Raw genomic sequence first — 14,231 nt, forward strand, 5'->3', positions numbered from 1 at the left:
GGAAGGGAAACAAAAATAATATAAAACCAGGGAGGGGGACAAAACATAAGAGACTCATAAATATGAAGAACAAACTGAGGGTTGCTGGAGGGGTTGTGGGAGGGGAGACAGGCTAAATGGGTAAGGGGCACTAAGGAATCTACTCCTGAAATCATTGTTGCACTATATGCTAATTTGGATGTAAATTTTTAAAAATAAAAAATTAAATAAAAAAGAAAAGAATTTCAACCTCTTTCCATCTTCAATCCACTCTTTAGTTAGCTTTTTATTTCTCTGTAAAAACTTTATGTTTAGATTTTTACTTAAAAAAACTTACCAGGAAAAAACAACTTCTTAATTTCTCACTATGTTTTGTTGCAGAAACATGTGGAATTCATTCAAAATACATGAGAGCTGTCTATCCAACCAAAACCTTCCCAAATCATTACACTATTGTCACGGTAAGTGTTTGGCCCAGTGGCAAGACTGACAGGCCATAGACAGGCAACTGACCATGACAGACATGCTTACACAGGAAGTGGCTGAGTCCCATGTCACACACACATTTCAGAAGCACATGTGGCTTCATTCAGGCTAGGAGGTAGCATCTCATTGTGAGGCCATCCAGTGCTCTGAGGTCTTACGTATGAATGAATGTCCCAGCAATAGGCTAATTCACCTGTGTGACAGGCCAGGATAGCTTCTTGGATGTGAGAAATACCATTCTCCTCTGATCTTTTGATTTGCCTCCACTTTTCTGAGTCTGCTGGGAATTGTAGGTTATGTGTGAAGACAGCCACTTTGATGTAGGAAATGTCTTTTTTCCCTAATCTTTTCATTGTATTTAATTTGACAAAGACTTCTGTTTCATAAATAAATGCATGCTGGCTATAAGTCTTTAGATAAAGGAAATAAACCAAGTGAATTCTCCTTAATGTGTAATAAGACGTAAGTGAAATGATCAAAATGAACTCAAGGGCAAATTAAATTTTTTAACATTTATAGATTTACAACACATCTTAAGGAGTCCTCTACCTCAGACTTTATTACCAAAGGATATTATGTCTTTACCACTTTGCATTTACTCTTTTATTACTATAGGACAGTAACTATAACTTATTTACATTTTAACTCTAAAGTAACAATGTCTAATGTATGCAATGTACATATATATTATGTGTGTAATATATATATAATATATATAACATGTAATATATATATATATATATATATATATATATATATATATATTTGCAGATTTTACCTAAATATTTGAGTTGCCCAGCTCACATATTCCCAGTTGAGGTCTAAAAGGTGACACTCTGCCTTTCTTGTTTTAACTCTCATATAGTAAACAAACGTTTTCACAGTGTACTGACTATATGTGTGTTAAATAAGCTTTACTCAGGCATGAGTTATAGTGAACCAACAATATATATTAAATGATAATTTTTAAACAGAAATAGACAAAAACACGATTATGTATTGATCAGCAGTTAAACTGTTGTGACTACAGGCTTGCACCTTATTTTCCCTAGGAGCAATGGTTCAGTATTCACTAATTCAGTGTTTGTAGCAACTTTATGGAACATAATTACCACAGATAACAAGAATTGACTACTAATCATTAGGGAAATGCAAATAAAACCACAATAAGATATCACCTTACACCTATAAGGATGGATAGTATGGAAAAGACAACAAATAACAAGTATGGGCAAGGATGTGGAGAAAAAGGAACCTTCACGCACTGTTGGCGGGAATGTGAATTGGTACAACCACTGTGGAAAGCAATGTGGAGGTTCCTCAAACAATTAAAAATAAAATTCTATAAGATACAGTAATTCCACTATTGGATATTTACCCAAAGAAAATGAAAAGACATATAAAAACGAGCATTATTTGCAATAGCCAAGATATAGAAGCAACCTAAGTGTCCATTGATAGATGAATGTATAAAGAAGATGAGTTATATATGGCATATTACCATCTGTAAAAAAGAATGATATCTTGCAATGTGACAACATGGAGGGACCTAGAGGGTATTATGCTAAGTGAAATAAGTCAGACGGAGAAAGACAAATGCCCTATGATTTCACTTATATGTGGAATCTGAAAGCCAAAACGAATGAACAAACAAGCACAAAACAAAATAACAGAAACAAATCATAAGTACAGAGAACAAACTGGTAGTTGCCAGAGGGTAGGGAGTTGGGGAGAATCCGCAAAATATATGAAAGGTATTAAGAGGTATAAACTTCCAGTTATAAAATAAATAAGTCCCAGGGATGAAGAGTACAGCATAAGGAATACAGTCAATAATTATGTCATAGTGTTGTAAGGTGACAGATGGTAACTACACTTACCATGGTGAGCATAGTGTAATGTATAGAAGTGTCAAATCACTGTGTTGTACACCTGGAACTGCTGAAACACTGTATGTCAACTATACTTCAATAAAAAAAGAATTGACTATATGTGTGCATATATACATAAATATACACACATTATATATAACACATATGTATGTATATATGAATAAGGTGTTATACATAAGTGCTATTAATTTACTGTGTATGTGTATATGTATCCATATAGTGATGTTCTGAAATAAGGACCCTAAAATCTATCTAGAAATAGTTACAAATGCATGGGATATCATAGGCATTCAATAAAATGTGTGGAATAATTGAATAAATATGTGTTATTGGATTGAAAAAAATGATTGGATTGATGGATAAGTGGAAGGGAAGATGGAGAGAAATTTGGCAGGCTCCCTTCTAAAGTGCTGGTAACACACTTTAACCCCTTTAGCCAAGATATTTGATACTTAAAAGCTTCTAAGTAGTGCATTTCTTGCTATTATTGCCAGTATAACCAGTGGCTGATCATTATCATAATATAAGAAACTTTAATTAACAGTTATTAATCACATAAGAGTTATATTAATGTCATTAGCACAAGCCATCTGCCTAATATCATTCATTTCCTGCTCTAGACCATGGTGGAACCATGCCTATACTTACACCTATACCTACACTTACACCTACCTATACCTATACCTATACCTATACCTATACCTATACCTATCTACATACATACCTGTACCTATATCTGCACTTATACATACCAATACCTACACTTGCACCTATACCTGCATATATACATATACATGTATATATATTTGGTATAGGTTCAGACCCAGGGGTTTTGTACTGAAAAGTATATGACGTCTTTCTAAGATATGAGTTATAGATCTTATGATATTTTAACTTAAAAGTGATTGATATATTCTTTTAAATCTTTTTTGAAATTATCATTTTAGGGATTATATCCAGAATCCCATGGCATCATTGATAATAATATGTATGATGTAAACCTCAACAAGAATTTTTCACTTTCATCAAAGGAGAAAAACAATCCAGCTTGGTGGCAAGGGCAACCAGTATGTAGCATCTACGTGTGGCATCGAAATAATCTCCATTTTTCAGTGTGATAGTGGATCACTTTCCTTTCTGCACTTTTACATGATCTTTCTAATTTCTAAGTGTGGGGAGTAGTGGGAAGGTGTTTCACCATTTATAATTATAATTTAAATCATGTAAATATTCATAATTGTTCACTTAACTTGCCTTCTGTTGAAACTTGGATGTAGTATTCTAAACATAACAATCTAGAGGTTTCTCAGAAGGGTTTTCTGTTAATTTCCTCCCCCCCCCTTTCTGTTTTATACTTCTTTAAAAGCAAAAGAGGAACTATACAGTTTTACCAATTTGAAAAAAGAGTGATCTTTCTTACTACCTTACTATGTTCTTGACTTTTGGGGTGGATCCCTACGTAATTAAATTTTGTGAATGTTAATTAATATTGTTTAGTTGCTAAAAAATGGCACCATTTCTGCAAGTTCTACCCAAACAGATTATTCTTTTGACTTCCACTTACCTTAAGTTTTCTCTTCTTATAGATCTGGCTGACAGCAACGTATCAAGGTTTAAAAGCTGGTAGCTTCTTTTGGCCTGGATCAGATGTCGCTATCAATGGCTCCTTTCCTTCTATATATATGAGTTATAACAGGTAGTCGTGAAGATATGATTGCTCCTAGGCAGGCATGATTACTAACCTTGGTAGTAATTCTATTTTTCCAGTCGTTTGGGTCAAAAATCTTTTTTTTTTTTAATTTTTTTATTGTTTATTATTTTTGAGCAAGAGAGACAGAGACAGAGAGACAGAGAGCAAGCAGGGAAGGGGCAGAGAGAGAGAGCGAGACACAGAATCTGAAGCAGGCTCCAGGCTCTGAGCATTCAGAACAGAGACTGACGGCGGGGGGGCTTAAACTCATAGACCGCGAGATCATGACCTGAGCGGTAGTCAGCGGCCCAACCGACTGAGACACCCGGGCGCCCCTGGGTCAAAAATCTTGAAGTTATCATTGATTCCTCTCTCTTACATCCCTCACCTGGTCTGTCAGTAAATGCTTGTGACTCTAATTCAAAATGTATGCCATCTATGAACTTTTGTTATTTCCAGCATTACTGCTGTGGTTGGAGCAACCATCATCTTTTGCCTATATTATTTTGCCTATATTATTGCACTTTCCCCATCTCCCTGCTTCTATTCTTGTCTCCTACCATCTATTCTCTATCTACCAACCAGAATGTTAACTTTAAAAAACAAGTCCAATTACGACGTTCTTTTGCACTAAAAACTTTAATGGCTCCCTGTTTCACTCACAGTAAAAGCCTTCAGGGTCCTATTGGTATGACCCCAACCACCTCACTGTGTCTCAGACCTTGTCTCCCATTATCCCACCTGGTGCTGACCTCCTGAGTAGGCCTTAACACACCAGAATTGTGCCTTTGTGTGGGCTGTTCCCTCTGCCTGAGATAACTCACTCCATGTATCTCCATAGCCTGCTCCGTCACCCTCTTCAGGCTGTTGCTCGAAAATTACTTTCTCAATATTGTCTTAGCCTGATTAAACTAAGATTTCAAATTCCAACCCATCCCCCACCCTGAATTCTCACCTTACTGTGCTCTGGTGTTTCTTTTATCCCTAGCATTTGTCACCTTGTGATGCACAATATAATTTATTTATGTATCAGATCTATTGTTTATGGTTTGTCTTCACTAGAATGTCATCTCTAGGAAGGAAAGCATCTTTGGTTTTCCCACTGATAAATACTGTTTAAAATGAACAAATAGGTGCCCAATATACACAAATGTATAAATAAATGAAATAAAAATAAACCGAATGGATAGTAATTAATGTTCTTTATTTCAGTTGGGGGAAAATTGGAAGATGGAAGGATGAGAAAGAAAGAAAACAATATATATTTAATTTACACTGAGACGAACGTATCTCTATATAAGTATTGAAAACAGGAATCCCATTGAGTAATATTGAATCCCCTTCAGTATTCTGATCGTGTATGAACACAAAATGGACATCTGAAAATATTAACTGTCTTTCTGAGTAGGAATATAGTGGAGTTATTTTTTTTATTTGAGTAGTTTTTGAAAATTATTTTTTTCTCTCCTTTTCAGAAGTATCCCATATGAAGAGAGGATCTTTACATTGTTGAAATGGCTGGACCTGCCCAAAGCTGAAAGGTATTACTTAGAATCAGAGAAGTGCTGGCACGCTGGGATATCTGCGAGTATAAAATGCAATTATTTCTTTACTTTAAATGACCACTTCTGAAAGAAACTTGGCATTTTCTTTTTTAAGAAATTTTCAAGAATTATTCCTGAGAGCAGTTGAGTTGAGTTTTTGCTCTTGAGAATGTGACTGGCACTATGGGGCAACACAGAACCTGATGTAGACCGGAGGCAGAATGGCGAAAGGGTCTGAAACTTCATTATGAGGATTGATTCATGGAGCTAGAGGTGCCAGAGCAAGGCCCTGCCAACAGTCCTGAGTCAGAGCATCCTGAAAGAGAGCAACATGTCAACAGTGCCTCAGAAACCAGCCATCTAAAGAAAGAATTCAAATGGCAGAACAAAGAGTGGGTGGAAAGTCAGAGACTGGGAACTATAGAAGGCTGAGGCACACCAAGAGAGGTCTTAGCAGAAAGAATAAGGGAGATTTTCATAAGTGAGTCAGACCAACGCTCATGCCCAGGAAGGTCTTACTTCCTGTTAGGAGTACCTCCCCTCTGGGCCAAGTGGAATGACTGGGCCTAGATGAAGACAAGGAGGCCAGAGAAAAGGAAGGAAACTGCCACCAAGTTCTAAACCTATGCACTTGCCAAATCCAACCCGTAGGTTTATTCCAAGTTGATAATGTCTTTCTCTGCTTCAATTTTACCCCTAGACCTGCTTTTTATACCATCTATGTGGAAGAGCCTGATTCTGCAGGACATAAAAATGGGCCAGTCAGTGCTGGAGTAAGTTGGTTTTATTGAACAAATATAAAGTCATCTAGCCCTAACCCACAAAGTAAAATATTCTTTAATTCTCACTGAATACAAATGTATCTGATATGAACATGAAGACATTAAAATAGCGAACAGTCTAAAAGTATCTCTACCTTATTAAAAATTTTAAAAATTACCAAAAAAATTAAAAGTCTAAAAGATATACCTGGTTTATGACTACATCTTGATTCATTTGATAAACATTCATTGAAAACTTAGATGTAGCACTGTTATTTCATACAGTGGAACCATCAAGGCTAGATACTGCATGCCAATTCAACATGTTAATGTAGCTCATTCCAAATTAAGTCACTTGCAAGTCTGTTGTGAACTATCCAGCTGTCTATTCACACACTATGTTCCATTCATAAGATCCTTATAATTGGACTCTATATGCTGGTGCCCCCAGCAGAGTCCTTCCTCTCCTGGGCCTCCATTAAAATTGAAGTAGACTTTTATATATTAGTTTTGCCATTATCTAAACCATCATGTTACATTTTTACTACAGAAATAAAGACCTTAAATATTACTTAAAAAAAGAAAGTCATCTCCTTTATTGCTGTTATTATTGTTACACTGAAGCCTGTATTGTCCTGGACATAATGGAAAGCTATGAAGGCCTCCATGAGTATGGAGGCATTTTCCTGCTTCATGGAAACTTATTTAACAGTTATCCTCCATTGGAAAACAAAGCATATTTCTTCTGGTACCCTGATTTTGTGGTTTATCAGAAATGCCCTTCTTTTTTCTCATTAAACCAAAATGATTCCTGATACAAGGCCTTGCTCAAGTCCTACCATTTTTAACCCATTAGTTCTCCGTATTCCAACACCACTTTGGTGATATCCCAGAATTTAACATTTTAATCAGGCTATTTTAAGGGTGAGTGGCATAGTAACTATCTGAAGTACATTCACCACTTCTTTTCTGTTTTAATTCTTATCCACGCTTGATATGGTTAATTGTTTTGAGAGGGGACACTATAATCTGTATTTGTCTGACCCATACAGCTGAGTTAATATTAGGCACCATATCTTTTTTTCTAATCAATGCTCTAGTTTAGCTCCCAAATAAATTTTAAGTGTAATGTTGAAAAGTGCCGCAAAGGAAAAGATCAAGGTGCTCTGAGGGGTGATTGAGGAGGTCCTAAGTAGTCTGAGGAGAGGCAGGGACTGTGACTGGTTAGAAAGTTCTCTGAATAAGAAAAAGGAAAAAAGTTCACAAACAGCCTGGTTGAGGGAGGAGGTGAGCATGGTAGAGGAATGCACAGAATGAACAAAGGGACAGACAGGCAAAGGGACAAATAGACATGGTGATAATGGTAAGAATGGTAATGGCAGTTAACTCTTCTTGTGTGCTCCTCTGTGCCAAGTATTGTTTGGAACGCTATGAGGATTATCTCCCTCCCATGTCTGGAGCACTGTGACCCAGGGGCAATGGCTAGAAAGAAGCCTAGAGAAGGAGGCAGGCACCAAATCATGCAGATCCTTGTTGGCCATGTAATGTGCAAGGGAAGCACTGAGGCATTTTAATCAAGAAAGCAACATGACCAGATCGGGTTGTATCTAAAGATCAGTTTTACTATGCAAGAGGAGTGGGTTAAAGGGAACAGAGGAAGGCGGGGAGAGATGGGTTAGCTTTGCAACATTCCTGAAAAGAGATAATTGCACCTTGAACTAGGATAGTGGCAACTATCATGGGAGGAGGGAGTTGCATTTGAGATTCATTTGGGAGATAGACCTGGCACAGCTTGGTAGGATTTGGGTGGTGGAGTGGAGGATCAAGGACAGTTGTCAGATTGCTATCATTAGCTGGCAGGTGTTTCCATTTACATCAATGAGGCGACTAAAGGGGGTCAATTTTGAAGGAGAAAATCTTGTCATGGTTAAGGGGCTTGTGGTGTCCAAATGAAGATGCCCAGAAGGCAATTGAATATGGATTGAAAGCTCCAAGGGGATGAAATCAGGAAGCTTGGCAGCATGTGGATGGTGCATGGAAGTGAAGATGTCCTAAGGAGAGAGTGAAAAGTGAAAATAGAAGGATTAAGACCATGCCTCATTTAAAACTTTAGAAGAGGCAAAATGGATGGAGAACCTGGAAAGCTTTATGGCTTTATTGCTGTTATTATTGTTAGTCATATACTTTAGTTTGGAGTGAATGTGACATAATTTGAAAGCAAAAGGCTACTTTAGTTTGTTCACTCACTCTTTTTCAAGCTTATTAACTTCTACATTTTTCAGTCATCGATACTCTCTTGCTCTTGCTCTGCTATCCTTTTAATGTCTACTTTTAAGAGTTTCTGGTGGGTGTGATGTTGTGCTAGGCATTCTTAGGGGTTGAAGAAAATGAAGCCATTACCCAGAAACTATGTTGAAAGGACAAATAAGTAATGACTTAATGTATAGCAAGTTTTATTTTAAGAAACCTTTAAAATTTTGGTAGCTGAAACAGTGTTTAGGGGTGCCTGGCTCAGTTGGTTGAGAATCTGACTCTTGACTTCAGCTCAGGTCATGATCTCATGGTCATGAGGTCAGGTTTTGTGTTGGGATCTGTGCTGGGTGTGGAGCCTGGTTAAGATTCTCTCTATCCCTCACCCTCCACCCCTCCCCAACTTGCATGCTAGTAGTCCTGTGCACGTGTGCTTTCTCTCTAGAAAAAATGAATTAAAACAACAAGTATTTATTTTTTTCTCACACCTACATTTTTTTTAAAATTTAGGGGTGCCTGAGTGGCTCAGTCCGTTAAGCCTCTGACTTTGGCTCAGGTCATGATCTCACAGTTTGTGAGTTGGAGCCTCGCATGGGGCTCTGTGCTGACAGCAAGGAGCCTGGAGCCCACTTCCAGTTCTGTGTCTCTCCCTCTCTCTGCCCCTCCCCTGCTCACACTCTGTCTCTGTCTGTGTCTCTGTCTGTCTCTGTTTCTGTCTCTGTCTCTCTCTCTCAAAAATAAACAAACATTAAAAAAAATTAAAAGTGCAAATCCAAGTTGGTTAGCATACAGTGTAGTCTTGGTTTCAGGAGTAGAACACAGTGATTCATCAGTTAGATGCAACACCCAGTGCTCATCCCAACAAGTGACCTCCTTAATGCCCATCACCCACTTAGCCCATCCCCTCACCCAACACCCCTCCAGCAATCCTCAGTTTGTTCTCTGTATTTAGTAGTTTCTTATGGTTTGCCTCCCTCTCTGTTTTTATGTTATTTTTCCTTCCCTTCCTCTATGTTCATTTGTTGTGTTTCTTAAATTCTACATGAGTGAAATCATACGATATTTGTCTTTCTCTGAGTGGCTTATTTTGCTTAGCATAATACACTCTAGTTCTTTCCATGTTGTTGCAAATGGCAAGATTTCATTCTTTTTGATTGCCGAGTAGTATTCCATCGTGTATACATACCACATCTTCTTTACCCATTTGTTAGTCAGTAGACATTTGGGCCCTTTACATAACTTGACTATTGTTGATAATTCTGCTGTAAACATTGGGGTGCATGTGCCCCTTCAAATCAGCATTTTTGTACCCTTTGGATAAATACCTAGTAGTGCAATTGCTGGGTCATAGGGTAGCTCTATTTTTAATTTTTTGAGGAACCTCCAGACTGTTCCCCAGAGTGGCTGCACCAGTTTGCATTCCCACCAACAATGCAAAAGTGTTCCCCCTTTCTCTGCATCCTTGCCAACATCTGTTGTTTCCTGAGCTAAAAACAACAGTGTTAAAATGGGAAGAGTATTGTGGCCTGGTATAGCTGGAGAAGGCTTTATGAATTAGGGATGTAGAAGGTGGTGGAGAGATTTAAAGTCTTGTGAAACCAGGAACTTCTTCTTTTTTTTTAAATGTTTATTTATTTTTGAGAGAGAGAGAGAGGGAGACAGAGAGAGACAGACAGACAGAGTGTGAGCAGGGGAGGGGCAGAGAGAGAGGGAGACACAGAATCCGAAGCAGGATCCAGACTCCGAGCTGTCAGCACAGAGCCTGACGTGGGGCTCAAACTCACTAACTGACCTGAGCTCAAGATCTTGATCTGAGCCAAAGTTGGACGCTTAACCAACTGAGGCACCCCAGAAACTTCTTGATACCAAATTTGTTTCAATGATTCTCTAGTATTGAAGTTGAATTAGGCACAGAATGTCCTTATGGGTCTTGAATAACCTTAAGTAATGTTCTAATACTTTAACAAGTTTCACCTGTTAACTCCTGATTGAAAAACAAGTTATTACATGTTAGATGGAAAGAAAAGTTAGGAAGAAAAATTCAATTTGGAAAGAAAATTGAAGTGAACAACAGATCGACTTAATTCTTGATAATGCTCATGTACATGGTAGAATGATTCTACAGCACTGAGGACCTCCACTTTTGAGAAAGTGTCATAGACTTTGGGTCTAAAGTTCTCTCTTGTCTAGTAAAAGAGCGGGATGCAGGATTGAAAGCGAGAGATGGCTAGTGTTCGGGAAAAGACAAGAGCCCAGAATAAGGGTCCTTGCCCTGTATTTATTCAGCTCACAAGGCTTACAAAAGTGATGGATGTATACAAAGAGACAAAGAAACTGGTAACATTAACTTGGGGCGTGAGGGAAAAGGGGATTTTTGAAGATATACAGTGTTTGGGGGGTTGGGTCAATATAAGACAAAATCTGGGCGCTGGGCAGTCGGGAGTAAGGTTGGTGGCAGGGGACATGAGGCAGCACCTCTGTTTATCTTTGCCAGCCTAGGGGATGAGACAGATAGGGGAAATAACCTCAGGGTTAATAAGGCATCTTTTTTCTTTTGTTAACCATCTCCGCTCTGGGCTGCTTTGCCTGCAGCACAGGGGTCCAAAGTCCAGTTCGCCAATTTTTACCTAACCTGGCCCTATCCTCCTGTGAAAGCAGCTTTCCTGCATAGTACTTCGACCCTGAACATCTAATCTTGTTTATTTCATACACCTATGTATTGGGCACCTTTGTGCCATTTCTATTTCAGGCCTTTGCCTCTCCCTCTCTATTTTGGGGGCTCTGCACCCCCTCTCTACTTTGGGGTGCCTCTGCACCCCCTATTCTTGGGGTGCCTATCTGGTTTACCCAAACTCGGGTGTGAGCATTTCATGACTTTGTATTTCTTTATGCCTTGTCAACCCATTGGTGCAAACCCGGGGGATCCCTAAGCTTATCCCCCACAAGAAAGCATGTGGAGGTAGAATACACAGGAAGGATGTTGTACCTATTGAAAAGCCCACTATGTTCATGCTGCATAGAGCTTCCTACTAGCAGGATCCTCTGCAGTCTTGAATTTCATTTTACAAAAGGGAATGTTTGGATCCAAAAAGCAACTGTTTCTTGAGGGTCTTAGCATTGAACTCATTTTATCAGGATTGATTTTACTGTTTCCACAATATCCACTGTGAATGTGAAGGATCATGATTCCATGTGAAACAAGCAAGGTTTTCTACCCAGACTTGGTTTACCCCAAAGCTGCAGACATTTCTATTCCTATTTATTATCTTACCACCCCCCAAAATGCTCACTTGTGGTCTGTCACAGGGATTTCTCTTCTTTCCTTTGTCTGGGTTAGAGTAAGGGGCTGGCATCTAGTCATTTTACATTCAGCAATATGTGCCATCTGTGGAGTGGATATTGTGTGAAAAACCCTATGCTTGGAAAGCGTGTGGTGAGTTAGGTTGCCCGGTTCCTTCCCTGCAGGAGCTCACACTCTTCTTGGGAGGCAGACATACGCACAGATGATTTCAAATCTGTGGAGAGTCCAATGGTAACAGATGCCAGGGTGCTGGGAGAGGACAGAGAAGGAGCTATTACTGCAGTTGGGAGGAGTGAGTAAGGTGACTGTGAAAAGGGACATAATTATGCCATGACAACGGGCGGGAACCATAACTCATGCTCGTACACCAGAGTGCATGGTCACCGTAAGAATGAGAGTCAGGAAAGTTATCTCCGAGTTGATGGATTTTAGCAGTAGATAGAGCTGGTTTGAAGTCAATTCTGTTCTATCCCTTGTTAACTGTAGGACCATAAACATGTTATTTAAAATTTTTAAGCCTCAAGTTTCCTGGTATTTCCAACTGGAAATTCCAGATGGTGGAAGTAGCACCAACCATGCATGTTTGCCATGACAATTTCATGAGATAATGTACTAAAGCTCTTAACAATAATTAGCTTGTAAAATTCCTTCTCAAAAAATAAAAAAAGTGATAATTTTTATAATAGTACTATAAGAGATTACACATTTTCCCCCAATCCATTTGCTATTACAGTTTCCTCTTCACTGAAACAAATAATGAACAGTTAGTCAATTAAAAGTTATTCATTTAAGGGACACCTGGGTGGCTCAGTCAGTTAATCATCTGACTCTTGATCTCGGTTCAGGTCATGATCTCGCAGTTTGTGGGATTGAGCCCCATATCAGGCTCCCTGCTTGGGATTCTTTCTCTCCCCCTCTCTCTGCCCCTTCCCTGCTCATTCTCTCTCCCTCTTTCTCTCTCAAAGTAAATAAACTTAAAAAAAAGTTACACACTTAAAATAGTTTAATGTACTATGCTGATAAGGTGTAGAAAAATTTAAAAACACAAAAGAATATAAACAATAAAATAAAATCAACTCCAATTCACTATACAGAGACAACCATTGTTAATAGTCCCTTGATATATTTCTTTTTCGTTTTCTGTGCATGTGTGTTTACTAAGGAGTGCTAAATATATTTAAACATGAAAGGATTATGAAATATCTATGGGTACATACAGTTTAGTTTTAATATTTTATGTTTAGCATTGTATTTATGAGCAGTTCCCCATGTCATGGTTTTTTTAAATACATTTTGAAATGTTTGTAAGCATGTGTGGCATATTTATTTTTATATTGAAATTGAAATTTATTGAAATTTTATATTTTAAATTGAAATTAGAAATGAATGAATGAATGAATAATAAATAAATAAATAAATAAATAAATAAAGTGATGAATTAGTCCTAGGTGTAAATAGCCATTTGTACTATAAGTGTTTATGAGGACAAATTTCCAGAAATAGAATTGTTAGGTTATAGGGTAGGTCCTTTTTTTAACGCTCTGGTTAGGCATTGTCACATAATCCCTCAGCACCCAAATAACCATGTGGACTTCTATAGAAGTGTCTGTGGACTCCCCTCTCCAGCATTGGGTATTATGATGAAAGCCTTTGCAGCTGAATATTTGTTGAGGCAGAACATTTTTCTCAGATACTAATTGGACAGTAATCTATATTCCTTTGTGGAAAACATGGTTTACTTTTATTTGCTTATAGAAATTCAGGGAATTGGTATTTGGTAAATGTGGTAGCACAGTGCTGGGCTCTGATGTCCTATTTCAAAATCCAGAAATTTCAGAGAAGGAAATGTGTTTAGTTTATACTCACTCCATTGGATAATGATTTCATCAATTAAATTTTAATTTATGAAGACAGTCTTAACTCCATTTTTTTTTCCCTCAGGTAATTCAAGCCTTACAGTTGGTAGATAAGACTTTTGGAATGTTGATGGAAGGCCTAAAACAGCGGAACTTAGACAATTGTGTCAATATAATCCTTTTGGCCGACCATGGTATGCTTTTTTAAAAAATTATATTTTATCATTGATGATATCTTCTCACTTCAAGGAGCATGCAAAAAGCATAGTGATATTTTAAAGTCTATACTTCTAGACCTAAAGGTTCTCGAACAAGCAAAGAATACGTTTTGTGGTAGGCTGTGATGAATACAATACGAAAACTAAAATTTCTACTTTAATTATTTTAACATTCATTAAGAAAACCCATCCTTATACTTACTTTTTTGTGAAAATGGAGGTCATAGTACTTAACAGAGATATGGTTGGGTTGT

At 37.9% G+C, this 14,231-nt stretch overlaps 1 protein-coding gene across 5 annotated transcripts in view; it reads left to right on the plus strand.

The window, feature by feature from the left end:
- ENPP3 (ectonucleotide pyrophosphatase/phosphodiesterase 3) overlaps positions 1–14,231 on the plus strand; it is an 89,882-nt gene that overhangs the window by 39,138 nt on the left and 36,513 nt on the right. For all 5 annotated transcript variants that reach the window (XM_019831231.3, XM_045058048.1, XM_045058049.1 and 2 more), the window contains 6 exons: positions 361–440; positions 3,305–3,424; positions 3,944–4,053; positions 5,523–5,588; positions 6,292–6,364; positions 13,845–13,953. In XM_019831231.3, coding sequence (XP_019686790.2) covers positions 361–440; positions 3,305–3,424; positions 3,944–4,053; positions 5,523–5,588; positions 6,292–6,364; positions 13,845–13,953 — 558 coding nt within the window. The remainder of the gene's footprint in view (positions 1–360; positions 441–3,304; positions 3,425–3,943; positions 4,054–5,522; positions 5,589–6,291; positions 6,365–13,844; positions 13,954–14,231) is intronic.

This window comes from Felis catus, chromosome B2, assembly GCF_018350175.1.
Source record: "Felis catus isolate Fca126 chromosome B2, F.catus_Fca126_mat1.0, whole genome shotgun sequence".
Classification (NCBI taxonomy): Eukaryota; Metazoa; Chordata; class Mammalia; order Carnivora; family Felidae; genus Felis; species Felis catus.